Below are 17,144 nucleotides of genomic sequence, written 5' to 3' on the forward strand. Positions count from 1 at the left end.
CCTGGACCCAGTCTCTGGTCTGGCACTAAACTGTGAAAATGAGAAGTCTATGAAGACGATATTTAAGTGTTCACTGAATCCACTGTATAAAATCCTATCTTTTCTAAAATTTCTTTTGGAGGCTTTATTGGAAAAGCTCTAATTTGTAGTTAGCTGCCTGTTTACCCAGATTCTCATTCTCTCTCTCTCTCTCTCTTACACACACACACACACACACACACACACACACACACACACAATTTTTAAATAACTATAACAAAACAAAGCTATCCCAGAAATAAAAGAAAATGCCCCAAATTCCCTTCCTTATACTGAGTGCTTAACTTACGAAGAAAGGAACAACAAATGTTCAAAAACTAAAAATAGAAATTCTGGAAGGAGTCCCATTATTTCAGTCCTATTTGATGCCCGGCACATAGTTTGCCCATAAGTTATATTCATCAGCTAACTGGCTGAATGGTTGGGTGGCTTTGTCAGGCAGATAGTCTAAAGTCAACTGGCCTTGCTCAAGACTTTGACCACTGAAGAAATAAAAGTAGTCTAGTAAAATCTTCTCTAGAATAAAATCTCAGTACCTTTTCTTTGAGTTTAAGTCCTTCCAACAAAGAATTTGTATACTAGAGGTGGCTTCAGGCCCATCTATCAATCAGGTGATATTTGTTGACCACTGAACAGTGCCTGGGCATTGTGCCATAGAGGAATGAGCAAATCAGCAAGGGCCCTCCCAGCATTTAACCCCACCTACTAGAATCTATCTAGATTCACACATACCTGATCCCCTGTCTTGGTCAGTTTGGGATACTGGAACAGAATATCACAGTCCAGGTGGCTTAAACAAAAAAAATTTATTCTTTAGCACTTTAGAGACTGAGGAGTCCACATCCAAGGTACTAGCAGATTCTATGTCTTCCTAGTTCTTAGAGACCACCTTCTTAGACCCTCCCGTGATAAGAAGAGAGAGGGAGAGGGCTCTCTCATGCCTTATGAGAGAGCTCCACCCTCATGGCTTACTCATCTCGCAAAGTTACCATCAGCTAGAACCATCCTGTTGGGAGTCAGGATGCCAGCCTACTAATGGAGAGCACAACCTTCACTCCCACCCAATTCGTAGGCATTTTAGCGTCCTTTGATGTGGGAGCACAGTACACTGACTGCAGGGTGTGATCTTTTCAACGAATAATGCTGGGTCAGCTCAATATCAAAGTGGGGAAGAAACAGAACCTTAGCCCTCCATCCCACCAAGCACAAAACCCTTGCAGCTGGATTACAGATCGAAATTTAGAAGGTGGGAAAGACAACACAGGAGGAATCCTCATGACCTCGGAACAGAGGATTTCTTAAAGCAGAATGCAACTACAAAGAAAAAACTGGACAAATTGAAAAACAGCTGAAGTTCTATTCATCAAAACACACCATTAAGAGAGTTTATTAAAAAAAAAAAAAAAGGCAACTTGCAGCCTGTCACTGGTGGCTCACATCTGTAATCCATTCTAACAACTCAGGAAACTGAGATCTAGCCCGGCCAGACAAATCTATGAGCCATCTATCCCCAGTTAACTAGCAAAACACTGGAGGGTAGAGGCACACACACATGGCAACTCACAAAGAGGGAGAGAGGGAGAAAATGCAGCACATATTTCTCACAAAAGATCCATTCTGGGATGTATTTTTTTTTTATCAATCCAGAACACATAAGACAAATAATCAAAGCCAAAGTTGGGTTTTTCTACTTTTCAACTGGGCACTTCACAGAGATGGTGTTCTAGAGACCGGCAAATACATGACAAGCAGTGAACCTGCTAAGATGCAAGAGAAGAAAGCCCTGAGCAGGTGGATGGGGCTGGGGCTGCCTCATGGAGGTCAAGGGTGATCTGATCTCCTTTCTAACTTTCTTTCCCTCCTGTGAATCACATACCATCCTCACCACCCTTCAAGATGGAGACATCATCATTTCTAACATGTTATAACTATTTATTCTGAAAATATTAAGCATCTATTGTGAACCAATGGGCTAGCTTATTTTTTTTGCCTTGCTATTTAAAATTAAGCATTTCTTAACACTTGTCTTCCTCAAAAAGAAAAGATGGCAAAACACCATCTGAGCTGTTGTAGGCATTGTAAAGCTCTGTGGCAGGAGGAAACCTGTGCTCATCTATGAGTCAATGTCCTTCCACAGCTCTCGCAAAGTTAACTGCCACCAGAGCAGCATTATGATGACAGATTCTTAGAGATGAGGTCATGGGGACTGGTGCTAGATACTCTCATGACTGGATTTATGCCAGTACTGCAGAACTATGAGTTAGCCATCTAAGGAACTACCCCCAAGAGTCAATTTTCTATTAAAAAAGCAAAAGAAAAGAAAGAAGAGGATGATGGCTCACATCCATAATCCTATCTGCTCAGAAAACTAAGATCCAGAAGAGCACTGTTGGAAGCCAGCCAATCCAGAAAAGTCCAGGACTTATCTCCAATTAGCCAGCAGAGTGTGAGACTGGGCATGGCTCAATGGTAGAGCACCAACCATGAGCGAGCAAGCGAGGTAAGGATGAGGCCCTGTCCACCTTCGGCCCACCTTACTTCCCTCTGTCTGTTCTGCACATGCTCACTTCTACTGTGCCCTTCCACTACATGCCCTTCTACTGTGTCATGGTGCCACATGAGGCTTTGCTCAGGTTCTAGCACCAGCACCATGAACTTCTCAGCCTCTAGAAGCACAAAGCAAATTGCCCAGGCTTTAGTAGTCAGTCTGATGGCAAAAAACGAGACTTAAAACATGCCCTTTTCTTATCTGTCACTATAAAAAGTGTAGGATACACATGCTTACCCCTTTTTAAAAATAGGTTTAGAATTCTTCTCTTACAAAATAGATAGTTTTATTTCACACAATTCATTTTTAATTATCTACAACACCAAAAAAGCACAATTATGTTCATTGTGTATTGCTCTAGCATCTTCTCTATACACACAAAGAAGACATACCCCAGTCTAAGTTAGTGAACAACACAAATATGATACACCTCGTGTTGAAGAAAGGTAGTTCTCTTCCAGCGAAGTGGTAATACTTTTCATTTTGAAGCACTGATTATTCTGCATTCCTAAAACCTTATGGGAAATCCAAAAAAATTAAATTTAAAAAAACCTATGCCTCTACCCTTTTTGTCATCTAAAAACCCTTTAGCTGGGTGCCAGTGGCTCATACCTTTAATCCTAGCTACTCAGGAGGCTGAGATCTGAAGATTACATTGCAGTTCTAAGCCAGCCTGAACAGGCTCTCTAAGACAGACTCTTGACTCCAATTAACCACCAAAAAGCCAATGGTGGTAGAGCCCCAGACTTGAACTTTTAAAAAAGCTAAGGAACACTGCCCAGATCCTGAGTTCAAGCCCCAGTACCAGCGCACGCGCACACGCGCACACATGCACACACACACATACACACACATACGCGCGCACATACACACACACACACCTTTAATTGAACAAGGCATAATTATTACAGCAAAAGGACAGTAGATGCTACTAATGATGACTTCATAAATATCCTGATCTTTTCTTGGTATGATTTTTAATATTATTAATCATCCTCAAAGCATCCTTGATAGGACTAGATTATTTCAAGGAAGCAATCAAAATCAACCAAGGATAGTGACTGAAGACCAGCTCAGAATCTGGAAATAAATGTTGATCGGAATGGCTGCCTCTCTTCCTGGGGTGGGAGGGAGGTCACTCCCTCCCCAAGGAGATGGGAGGGCTGATTTTCAAAAACAACACCTTCTCATTGAGCAGGATGGCCAGTAGGGATTTGTGAAATGGAGCCAAATGGAGAAACATCCCAGTAGCTGTTTTTGTAAAGTGGGACCAGTGGGAAGAAGATAGCTCACAAGCCTCGGTTCCTGGAGAGGAAGGCTGAGGCCACACCCTGTGCAAGTCCTGTGTACACAATACTGCCTTGTGCTCCAACTGCACTCTGGTTGGAGGTAGATCCATGCCATGGCATAATTCCATTCTTCTAAACATCTTAAGCACTATGGGTATCTCATTCTTTGCCTCTTCCACCATGTACAGTGGGATGTCAGTGATAAACTAGCTCTTCATTTCATTCATCTTCAAAGTGTTGAGTTAACTCAAACCTGGGGTAGATCACTCAGTGGACACGATCTGGTTAGATCTAACCAGTCACTAAGTACTTTCAGACACTCAGGGTATACTGGGTGACAGCCCAATTATCTAAATGCAATCAGATTTTCATTAGCTAAACATCTGCCCATATAAACTGCTTCAGGCATAAGATTACTAAATGCTGAACCTCCTGGGGTTTGGTGAAGAAATGGAATATTTTAGCCTAACAAAAGGCACTTGTCTAGCAGAGACAGTACGTGTTGTTTTTTGTTTTCTTTTAGTGTAATATTTGGAGGGTGTTTGCATTACAGCAAGTATAATCATGTTTTAGCACCAAATCAATGACTCATTTTCTTTGACTTGTCAGAGAGCTGCTATACCCCGTTGCAAACATAAGACACCAGTTAACTAGTTAGAATTGTAGAGTATTAGCTCACAGGGACGAAGCAGGAAAAGCCATCCTTACCAAGCTGAAACTTCAGTACTTACCTCCTTGGCTTGAGAGATTTGATTCCATTAAGAGTAACAAAAATAAGTAACAGAAATAAATGAAGTTCATGACTGATATTAACAGATCACTGGCCACAGAGGCTAAGGATCTAAGCAAAAAATATCTATTAGCATAAACAAGACAAGTTAAGAAGGAGGGGAGTTCACATATTATTTAGAAACAAAAGCTTTACTTCTATCATGTGAAAGGTAATAGCTGCTCATTTCAAATACAAAGGACAGAATACATACTGTATGGTTAAGTCCTAGGGCTTGGCACAGCAGTTCATGCCGGTGATCCCAACTATGGAGGAAGTATAGGTAAAAGGATCAAAGTCTAAGGTCAGTCCAAAACATAAGACCCTATCTGAAAAATAAATGAAAAAGAGCCAGAAGTATGGCTCAAGTGGTAGAGTACCTGCCTACCAAGCATGAGGCCCTGACTTCAAACTCTAGTAGTACCAAATATAAATAAAAATAGCTTCTAGAGGACTAGGGATGTAGCTCAGTGGTTGAGTACATGCTTAACAAATGCAAGGGCCCAGCTTTGATCCCAGCACTGCACAAAGATAAGAAAAGTGAGTGTTTAACTTTAAATTTCCAAAGCAATTGCATGTTCACCCAATGCCATGTAAGGGGCTAGATAAGTAATGAAAAAGGATACATTGCAACCTTCTTCCATTTTCCCCCTATACAGTTTAGAAGGATGAAGCCTTCTGATTCACCTTTCTTTCCCTATGTAAATATCTGCTGAGTGAACAAATGGGTGAGTGAAATTGCAGAATGAAGGGAAGAATAAGTGAGTGAAGGAATTAGTGGAAAGCAAATAAGTGAATGAATGAGATGATGAAAGTAAATAAATGAATTAATGGATACATGAATGAATGAGTAGATGGGTAGATAAATGGATGCATGAATGAATGAGTAGATGGGTAGATAAATGGATGCATGAATGAATGAGTAGATGGGTAGATAAATGGATGCATGAATGAATGAGTAGATGGACAGATGATAAATGGATGCATGAATGAATGAGAAAATTGATGGGAAAATGGATATATGAATGAATGAGTAAATAAATAGAATAAATGGGTGGATGGATGATGGATGGATGGATGGATGGATGGATGGATAAATTACTATCCCTACCATCCACTGCTCATTCCACATTTCTCCCTAAGGAGTGTCTGAAAATGCCCTATTTTGATCACTTTCAATGATGCTTGTGAGACTTACCTACACTCTGGTCTCTTTCTTTTTCTTAAGATTTTCCTTAGTGGAACAGATTTTCAAAATGCCAGTGCTGACTAAGAAAAACCTGGTAAGAATTCATTGGCCCGAACTTCACAGCCAACATAGGAATCAGGGCTTTTAATACCTATTCTATCAAGACTTGTGTGAGCCTGCCACTGGAGATCTTATCTGCAGCTGAAAAAAACACTCACCACCTCTTAGCACAAGCAAGCATTTCCACTCCCAAAGAAATGAACAATTATGGTGTCAGATGACAGATTCCTCATACACCCTGGAAACTTCAGATCACAGATGAGTGGCGGTGACCTGTGATTGCTTCCTTTGAAGACTTCCCTCACCCAGGCATTGACGCCTGATTTCATGACAACTTCCCTTCAGTTTTCAGGTTCAAAGGACTGCACAGTTATAATTCATAGCCATGAAAAAGAAACTGTAACTTCCAGTTGACAGTGGAAGAGCAAGTGTCAACACAGGCTGACCCAAATTATACTCATGCAGCTCATTTCTGGAATGCACATCACTGAGCCCAAGGATGCCAGAAAGACCTTCCACTATCATTGGATACAGGACAGTCTTGGTCTGTTCTGGATGCTATGAGAGAATTGCACAGAGCAGGTTTAATGACAAATATTTACTTCTCATGATACTAGAAACTAGAAAACCAAGGTCAGGGTGTTGCATGCACCCTAGGAAAGGCTCTCTTGTGGGCTGCATATGGCCATCTTCTTGCTATGTCCTCCCATGTCAGGGAGATAGGTCCCTTTATACCTGTATAAGGATCCATTCTCAGGGCTTCACTTAACACTAATCACTCTCAAAAGCCTCATCCCCAAACACCATCACTTAAGAGAGATGAGTTACAGAGAGACAGTCATTGCAGGGGGCTGGAGACAGGGATGCCTGTCTTCTTGTCTGCTGGGAAAATGGAGCAAGGCCTTCCTGAAGGAGTCTCCACCCAATGCCAGCCTGGAAGCCAGATGACAGGCAGACAGGTAAGGAGGCTGGAGTGGGGAAAGATGACTTGTAGAGGAGTTCTTGCTGACGTGCCTTGGGGGCTGCAGCTGAGGACTGAAAATGCAAGGCTGAGGGGAAGGGGAAGGGGACAGATGACTCTTGAGAAGTGGTCCGATCAGATCAGATCCCTGAGCTTGCTAAGGTGCTCATGCTCTATCCTCAAGACGGAGGGGGAGGGGCAGGACACCTTGCTGGATCACTGGAAATAACCCATGAAGTGGCATGTTGAGATGGCTTTCCGGCACTATGACAAGAGGAAGCTGGAGATATCGCCAGAAGAGGTCCTACACCAAAAATGAGGATGTGTGACCTCTAACCAGCTCCTACAGCTTAAGCTTTCTGTACCCCAGTTTGTTTGTCTACTCTGGGGAGTTTCTGAAAGGGCTGAAGAAGCAAGAGAAAAGGATACCACATAATAGTTTCCTGGAACAACTGAGCAGCAAGACTTGCCACCACACGCAGGGGGAGGAAGAGGAGGGGGAGGAGGAGACTTGAAGAACAAGGTAAGACACTGGCAGAAAACAAATCAGGGGCTGGGCCTGGTGGTATACACCTGTAATTCCAGTAGTTAGCACTTGGGATTGAGATGGGAGGATTGAGAGCTCAAGGCCAGTCTGAGCCACACGGCAAGACTCTGTCTCAAAAAAACCAACACAAGAAAAATAAAGAAAACAAATCATGGCTAACATTACAGAATCTGATGTCACCAACAGAGAGACATTAGCTGAAGGCATGGGAATATATTTGTGTCACCCAGAAACAGCACATGGGAATAAAAGAAATGGAGAAGACACGTGAACAGGAGCCCAAAGCCCCAGAAAGAACAGCATTGAAGAGGCAACAGAGATAAGCCCAGACTGAAATATAATGTAAACAGAGGGTAAGAACCAGGAGATAGGCCTGTCACCAAGGGACCAGAGCTTCAAGAGGCATTGGTGAGCTGTCTAATGTTTAGAAGGTCAGGTCAAAGACAGACCTACCAAACAAAGCCACTGGACTGATAACTAAGGTTGGTCCTCAGGCCAGCTATGGTGAGAGCTGACATCACATTATTGTAGGTAAAGGAGACATGTAAGATAGGTGGAGAAAGAGCTTTTGGAAAAGCAGATAGTGAAGGAAGGGAAAAGACACATAATAGACAGTGGGAAACCATGTTGGTAGTGGTGTTGGGCAGAAGAGAAAACTCCAACTTACATGTAGTTTGAATGGAAAGCTCAAATGGAAAGGAAGGCTAGCCACACAGCTAAGACGCAGCATCAATAGAAGGAATTGTCTAGGAGAAGCTGACAGGACCCAGCGAAGAGGAAGGAAGGCAGCAACGAAGTACCTTCAGAAGACAGAACAAGGGCTGAAATAGCCAAGCGCAGGGAACAAGAGAAGAAAATAAGCTACAAAATTAAATCATGCCAACAAAGCACAGATCACCTGCAAAACAAAACAATTCAGACTTTGTTCCTCTCATCATCTAGAAAGAGAAGACTGTTGGCAGAGAGCTGAGGACTAGACAGGCTTGTGTGCTGTTGGGAAGGAAGACACCAGAAGCAATCATGCACCAGAGATGAGCTTGCCAGACAAACACGGTATGGCAGACTCACGTTAGAACAAAGGAAGACCGAGAGAGAAGCAGGGAGACTTCAGTAAAGGTAAAATTTCCACAAGTATTCTTTCAATCTAAGCTTACAAACCAATTACCTACCAATCACCATTACATTCCTATCTGCAACAAGTAAGTCGATGAAATTAGATATATTTTTCAACAACACTGAAATGAAACTGTAATGATGCAAGGGCATTAGAGAGAATCTAAGAACATAACCATATAACAGTTTTTCCTAACCACATATATGAAACATGAAACATCACCAGATAATCTATAAGTTACCAAAACCTGAATGAGTTGCAAGGCTGATCCATTTTTTTCATTCATTCCAACAAATCCTAAAAGGCTGAAGAACTAAGTGCACTCTACTAGGGTCATCTATAATAAAAAATTAAGATGGCTCCTGCCTTCAAACTGGTAAATCCACCAATGATGAGGACTCTAGGAAAGAGAGAATTTAGAGATTCCAGTATACCCACACATGCTCCTGCAAAATTCAACGCCTAAGAGCTATGAGGACAGATCCTTTCCCCCTAATTCCCTTTCTCTGTCTCACAGAGAACAGTTACAGTCCCAACAGTACCAGCAACCACACACCAACTCGGTGTCTCCTTGGTCTTACTATCTGGTCTATCCTCACTATGAGGATAAACGCTTTTAGCATAGGAAGGAAGGTGGGCTCTCAGAAGTTAAGGAAATTGCCTGATGCCATACACCAGCTGGATGAACACACACGACGTCCAATCAATCCCTCACACACCACACTTCCCTAACCATGGCTCTAAGAGAATTAAGTGTAGTTTTTGTGTTTTTTTTTCTTTTCTCCCTCCCTCTTCCTTACCTGGGCAATTTTTACTTCTTTTATCACAGGCTTTTTTGTTTTCTTTTCTATGGACTAGGGATTCGATTTATGACCTTGCACTTGCTAAGCAAGTGCTCTACCATTTGAACCACACTTTTAGAGCTTTGGTTTATTTTTCAGTTAGGGTCTCGTGCTTTTCCCCAGGCCAGCCATAGACCATGATCCTCCTATACCTCCGCTTTCTGAGTGGCTGGGATTATTCTGTTTAATCCATGGATTCTTAACGTATTTAATTTAATCCTTAGGACAGTCAGGCTGAATTTACAGAGATTTAAGAGGGGGTGAAATCTGTCCCTAAATACCTAAACAAATGGGAGTTCTCTAAATACTTCACAAGCTGAGCTCCCACAAGTTTTGGCCTGTCTGCAGAGACACAAAGCAGCAAAACTAGCTTGATGCTACATGTAAGGTAGAGAGCTACATTCAAAACAAGAACAAACTCACAGTGTGGGCCCTGCAGGGCATCTGGGCACAAGAACAAAACCCACGCGTGTAAGGAAAGGTCACAATAAGCCCCTTCATTGCCAGGCACTGGTAGCTCACACCTGTCATCCTAGCTACTCAGGAGGCTGATATCTGAGGATCTAGGTTCAAAACCAGACCCAGCAGGAAAGTCTCCATGAGACTCTTATCTCCAATTAACTGCTCAAAAACTGGAAGTGGCACTGTGGCTCAAAGTGGCAGAGTGCTAGCCTTGAGCAAAAGAGCTCAGGGACAGCACCCAGCAACAACAGCAAAAGTGAAAAACATTCATTCATTCAATGAATATGTTAATAATTACAATAATAAATTTTTTAACTTGTAAAAAATAGTATGGTACTGGCAGAAGAATAATCATATGGCCAATCAATTAATACAGAACACCAAAGCTCAATCTCTGTATGCTCATGCAAAAGAAAAAGAAGAGGAGGAGGAAAAGCAGAAGTGGGATGAAAAGAGGAAGGGAAGAACAGTCACCCTGGAAGAAGCAAACTAGACCGGTACAACAGAGGTACCAACTCTGTCCCTGAACTTCTCTTCCAGGCCACAGCCCTCTTCTGCCACATCCTATCTGAGGTCCCCCCCGCCCAGGCCACTTCTTGACCTCTTTTGCCTCACTTTCCACATGCATAAAATACTAGTATCAGAGGTAGTTACTAGGCTTATATAAACTTTGCCTACATATCAAAAATATCAATCTATGGCCGGTTGGCGGTGGCTCATGCCTGTAATCCTAGCTACTCAGGAGGCTGAGATCTGAGGATTGAGGTTCAAAGCCAGCCTGGGCAGGAAAAATCCGTGAGATTCTTTTCTCCAATGAACCACCAGAAAACCGGAAGTGGCACTGTGGCTCAAGTGGTAGACCTCTCGCCTTGAGCTAAAGAGCTCAGGGACAGAGCCCAGGCCCAGAGTTCAAGCCCCATGAATGACCAAAAAAAAAAAAGTATCAATCTATGGCAATCTATAATTGTATTTCATATGTTTAGATTTTCCCTTTCTGAGGCATTTTTTTAATTGAAGACCCTATCCCATAAATGTGTTCAGAAATCCACTTAACAGGTCACAACCAGTATTTTTACAAAATAGAATAGAAAGTTGTATTTGGACATTAATTAGGTTATATTTTTAGATGGAATGTTTTTCTTGGGCATACACAGTAACACTCGGTGGTGCTTTGTGAATCTCTCTATTTCCATCCGCCCCCACGTCTATACATGTCTCTGGCGGCAATCTAAAGGCTATTTCTTTCAGTGTCACTGTCAAAAAATAGTTTTCTAGGATGAGGATGATAAGGAACTAGGCAAGACAGAAAATGGAGGATTGAACTCAGGGCCTTAAACTTGCTAGGCAAGTGTTCAACCATCTGATTCATGACCTCAATCCTTTTTGCTTTTTAGCTTGTTTTTCAGAGTCTTCTACCTTTGCCTAGACTAGCCTCAAACCACAATCTGCCTACCTCTGACTCCCAAGTAGCTAGGATTATAGGCATGTGTCATCAATCACACCCAGCCAGAAAATCCTTTTCAAAAGGCAGACACCCAAAGCAAAGCAAGACCCTCAAATGGAATCATGAAAACATAGCTTAGTTAACCTTCAGCACACAAGATGTTCATAGCTAAGCTGATCCTAGCATTCAATTAATTTGAGCTTAGCAATATCCCTTATTTCCAAAGTAAACTACACTGTAAAACGAAGTACAGATGTTATCTTGACGCCGGGAAAGACTGAAAAAATTTGACATATCTTACCCAGTAAATCGTCTTGCAATACTTGTGAGAGTAGACATTATGTCAGATTTCAAATGCTCTTAAAAACAGTCAGGGTTTGGAAGAGAGATGAAAATGCCTCTTCTTAAAACAGAAATCCTTACATATGGATGCAGATTTAACCAAACAGGTCTAGTACAACCAAATCCCAAGCTAACAATCTAATTTCTGTATATGCTTTCCTATCAGATAAAATGAAAAAGAACTATAAAACTTGTAAATAATCATTTTAGGATTTAGTGAAAACATTTATGTATCCAAAAGTCTTGGTGATATGATGTTGAGACTGAGAGAGAGAGAAAGAGAGAGAGAGCTGGATACCTGTGGCTCATGCCTGTAATCTTAGCTACACAGGAGGCTGAGATCTGAGGATCACAGTTCAAAGCCCAGGCAGGAAAGTCTGTGAGACTCATCTCCAATTAACCAACAGAAATCCGGCATTGTGGCTCAAGTGGTAGAGCACTCACCTTAAGCAGAACAATTCAGAGGCAGCGCCCAGGTCCAGAGTTCAAGCCCCACAACCATCAACAACAACAACAAAAAGAATGGCACCATTGTCTGAGGCCCTAGTCTGCCTTTTGGAAGGCTGTCTAGGACCAAGGAGACCCAACTCTCTGGAGCCAGTATCACCGCAACTGTTTTTATCAATAACCAATAGCTTCTGGGGCAGGCTCCTCTCAGACATGGTATGAGCCAGCAGCATGGTCAAGGGTGGCTGAAAAAATGTGTACAGACTAGTCATGCAGATGCACTTAACACCCTTCTCAAGTTGGTTTTGTACCAGGAATGGGAACCAAAAGTGACACCTGGGCCAGGGGCAGATTTTCTTAACTGCATTCCAGCTCTGAGCTCTGGGAAATGGAGAATTCGAAATTCAAACCCAGCCTTTTGGGTCATTATAAAGACACTGTTGTCAAAGTAGGTAAATAGAACAAATTTAGATCCATGCCTGTTGGCTTATTTCACTGAAAGGTGTATATAGCTATTGCATTATTGTGATCCTCTGCTAGGACTACCCTAGACTTACACTAATTATTACAAATGAGGGAAACCATGGAGCCTATGTTTCCTTGGATCTGGCTTACTTCACTTAATATGATTTTTCCAAGTCTTTCCATAAAACGATGCGAATCAAAATGAACTCCAAGATAGGGAAACTGAGGTTTTTTGTTTTGCTTTGTTTCAGTGTACTGTTTGCAGTTATTTCTTTCTTCTTCCCCCCCCCCCGTTTTAGTTTATTCCCTGTTGTCACTGTTTTATATTTCAGTACCTCTGTCTTGGATATAAGTTTATCTGATTTGGGAAAGGGAAGTGGAAGCACAGAAATGGGATCACAGAAATGGCGGGACAAAGGCTGAACCGATGCAACAGCAATACGTACTGGACACTATGTTAGAAGTGAACTTTACAACTTGGAGGGAAGAGGAGTTGGGGGAGGGAAAGTGGGAGAAAACAGGGAGGGGGTAACAATGTTCAAAAAGAATTGTACTATATTTTATTTATGTACTGAAACCCCTCTTTACATCACCTCTATAATAAAAGAAAATAAAAATAAAATAGAAACATATGCTCTGCAGGCCCTCCTTTTCTCTCTGCAAAGCTAACAGACTTGCAATTCTATAGGGACCTCAGAGTCACATTTGCCTGGTTCAGAACCCAAACCCTATCCTACACCCCTCCCCGGCTAGATGAGCTTGGGATGGTCTCTTCGCGTTCCTGATGTTTCCTCACTTTTAAAACAAGGATACTTAAGGCTACCCTCATCACAGACTCATAAATCAGCATACAGCAGGCTCCTAGAGCAGCGCCTGGCACGTACGCCCTCCCCAGATGCTGTCTGTCTAATTACTCTCCACATAAGACTGATTAGCCACTGCAAGCTCCTGGGTAAAAACCACAGCCAGGTCTGTGGATATTTCTTTTCTTCCATGCTAACTTTAAGCTTCTCTGAAAGAAAATGATTCTCTATTCTGAAAACGACAAGTCATCTAACTACTGTCCAGTACAAGTTCTTCTGCAATTAAATGAGTGTTCACAGCTGGACAATTGTGGCTCATGCCTGTAATCATAGCTCCTCAAGAGGCTGAGATCTGAGGATTGTAGTTCAAGGACAGTCCAGGCAGGAAAGTCCATGAGTCTCATTACCAATTAACCACCAGAAAAACAGAAGTGGTATTGTGACTCAACATGGTAGAATGGTAGCCCATTGGAAAAAGCCCAGGGTCAGCACTCAGGCCCTGAGTTCAAGCCTGCCCCAAAACCAACAAAAAACAAACAACTAAATAATAGGTGTTCACCTTCTATCTCACTCAGTAGGGTACTCAGGCCTTTGTCTACTGTGAACTTGAGTCTGACAAGTTGAGTTTTTGTGCCAATTTCATGAAATAGGTATTGAGGGGACATATCATCAATTTAATGTAAAAAGGATACTTGCTTATCTTCGTATTTATGAGGTTGGAAACTATAACTTAAGGGTCTTCTCAGTTTGCAAACCAGAGGCTAAAATACTAAATACTAAAATAATCAAGGATAGACAACCAGAGGAGAAAAACTAATGCTAAAAATAGTCCCACCAGGGAATAAATAAAAAGAGCCCCCCACCCACCTTACTTAACTCCTTATTAGGCTACATTCTGTCGGTGTATATGCCAGTATTGAGGCTTGGACTCATGGCCTGGATATGCAGTCCTTTAGCTTTTTTACTCAAGTCTAGGTTCTACCACTTGAGCCACATCTCTACTTCTGGCTTTTTGCTGGTTAATTGGAGTTGAGTTTTTTTTGTTTTTTGTTTGGTTTGGTTTCATCAGTCCAGGGGCTTGAACCCAGGGCCGGGGCACTGTAGCTGAGCTTTTGCTTGAGGCTAGCACTCTACCACTTGAGCCACTTCTGGCTTTTTCTGTGTATGTGGTGCTGGGAAATCGAACCCAAGGCTTCATGAATGCTAGGTGAGCACTCTACCACAGAGCCATATTCCCAGCCCTAGATGAGAGTTTTATGGAATTTCCTGAACAGGCCGGCTTAGAACTATTATGCTCAGATCTCAGCTTCCTGTGTAGCTAGGATTATAGGCATGAACCACAGGCACCCAGCTCTACATATTCCTTTATGATTAAGTGAAAGTATAAGTCAGTATAGTAATTGCAAATTGCCAGTAATCTTCTCAATGATCTCTATTTGTTCAGCTTAGTCACTGGACAAATTGAAGAGAAATGATTACACATTCTAATGAAATGTACATAGACAATCTTAGATTATCTCAAACATCAAATTGTTTGCTATAAGCCTATCTAAAAACCACAAAAGAAAAAAAGTACAAGAAAAAGACTCAAGGTCATATTTACCCTTTAAAATATATGCCTACCTACACGATCAATAGTGAACATTGGAACTTCCATTTTCCCCAATTATTCTGGGGAGAAAAACAACAACAACAACACTTTTTTGGGGGAGCACAGGAGGGTTGCCTATCCTGGGTCTTGAACTCAGAACCTGGGCTCTGTCCCTGAGCTTTTGTGCTTAAGTTTAGTACTCTATTGCTTAAGCCACAGTGCCATTTCTGGCTTTTTTTGAGGGAAGGGAGGTAATTAGGGATAAGAATCTCACAGGCATTATCCTGCCCAGGCTGGCTTTGAACCTCAACCCACAGATCTCAACCTCCTGAGTAGCTAGGATTACAGGAATGAGCCACCAGCTTCTATTACTACCCAGTGAAGAATTTCTAAAATATAAAATTTATCAGCTACTGAGAATTCTAGCTTCCCAAGCTACACCCAATGAAACATTGTTAACTTCAACAATAGTGTTTCTATCAGTTCAAATTTCCTCCAAACCCAAAATGGAATATTAAGGCCAGTAGGATATAAATTAAAATGTATAGGGAGAAAAGAGACTAAACACATCCATTCACCCAACTAGAATTCCAGCTAAGTCAAATATATTGTTTTTCTAAAGACCTTCACAACCTTCCTATTAAAAAAAAAAAATCCTAGGAACACTTCTTCTTGTTGCCAGTATTTTTTTATATTATTATTATTATTATTAATGCAATTAAATTGTTTTTTTCTAAAAGCTAGGCCGGAAAAGCAATATATTTTTACAAGCTTATTACACAGCCAAGCTTCATTATGTCATAATCAATCAGTCATCAGTTGTGAGCAATGGGAATGCTGATTCCTCGTCCAATGAAAATGTTGGAGAAAACCAATGTGTTCACAATAGACCATAAAATGTGTGAAATACAAAATGCCTCCCAAACCAGCCAGGAAGCCATGAAGTTCAATGTGTCTCGTTCTTGCTGAAAAGCTTACCAGTTAACAAGCTCACAAATCTAGCTTCCACTGAGAAGCCGTACCCTTCATGCTCATCTCTCCTGGCTTTTCGCCCCGTCCCAACTCCGGTAAGCAGGGCACCTCATTCAGCCTCGGTTCCTGAACATTCTCACGGGAGATCATTTAGCTTCCGTCATTTTTCTCGGGTTTCTTGCTGCTTATTTTAAATCCATCTCCCTACATCGAAGATATCTGTGTCATCAGACCCGAGCAAAAACCTTAGCCCCCTGAACTGTGGTCAACCAGGGTGAGGTTCACAGAACTGCTACCTCCCCTGCCCCCCTTCCCCTCCCCATCCTGCTCCCCACCCCTCCAGGGGGCCCCCAGCCCTCAGGCTGTGCCCACCGCTGGAAGTAAACGCGTGTGCTCGGAAAGCCCAAAAGAAAGCTGCCGCCCCCCCCCACCCCCAACCCCGCCACCAACGAAGCTCGACGTGTGCAGTTTGGGGAAGGCAGGGATGAATGAATGAATGGTGGGGGTTCGCGTTGGGGGCGGGGGTGTGGAAGGCTGGAAAAGGGAAGCATTGATGTGGAAATGGAGGGACCAAGAGGTTCTGAGATTCCCAGAACCTCTCTCCTCCGTCCCCCCCCCCCCGCCTCCCTCTCCATCCAAAAACAAATCAGGCCTGGCAGGGGGCTGCTGCTGTCGGGGGCTCTCGTTCCCCAACCGAGGCTGGCTCAGGCACAACCGGGGGAGGGGGGAGGGAGAGTGTCCATCTCCCCCTCCACCCCCACCCCAACCTTGGACTGAAGGCAAAGCTGCCAGGAGCTCCAGACCAGCAACGCACTTCTTCCAAGGATCGATTGCATCCTCCGCCCTGCTCCGGGCACGGGCACCGGGCGGCGGTGGCGCCCCAGTGCGGCGCCGCGCGGGGCGTCCCGGCGATGGAGAGCGCGGCGCCCGCGTCCGGCGCGCGGGTCCCGGGGAGCCAGAGCCGCAGAGGCTCCCCGTGAGGGGCGCACAAGGGCAAAAGGGGGTTCCTCCCCGCCCGGCCAGGTGCCCAGGTACCTCGCAGCCGTACAGCTGTCCCAGCTGCTCCACGATCCACTCCTCCAACACCAGGCGCTTCCGAAGCTCCTTGCGATCGTATTTCACCGTCACTTTTCCCTGCTGGTGTCGCCGCTGCTGCTGCTGCTGCTGTTGCTGCTGCTGCTGCTGCTGCTGCTGCTGCTGCTGCTGCTGCTGCTGAACCTGCCCGGCGGCGGCGGCGGCGGCAGCGGTGGCGGTGGCGGC

General features: G+C 43.3%; 1 protein-coding gene across 1 annotated transcript in view; it reads right to left on the reverse strand.

Moving 5' to 3' along the window:
- The window catches only part of Ppp1r14c (protein phosphatase 1, regulatory (inhibitor) subunit 14C), a 111,294-nt gene that overhangs the window by 54,963 nt on the left and 39,187 nt on the right, over positions 1-17,144 (reverse strand). Inside the window, exon 3 of the mRNA XM_013026932.1 lies at positions 16,920-17,045. Coding sequence (XP_012882386.1) covers positions 16,920-17,045 — 126 coding nt within the window. The remainder of the gene's footprint in view (positions 1-16,919; positions 17,046-17,144) is intronic.

The sequence above is a fragment of the Dipodomys ordii genome, unplaced genomic scaffold (assembly GCF_000151885.1).
Source record: "Dipodomys ordii isolate 6190 unplaced genomic scaffold, Dord_2.0 Scaffold98, whole genome shotgun sequence".
Classification (NCBI taxonomy): Eukaryota; Metazoa; Chordata; class Mammalia; order Rodentia; family Heteromyidae; genus Dipodomys; species Dipodomys ordii.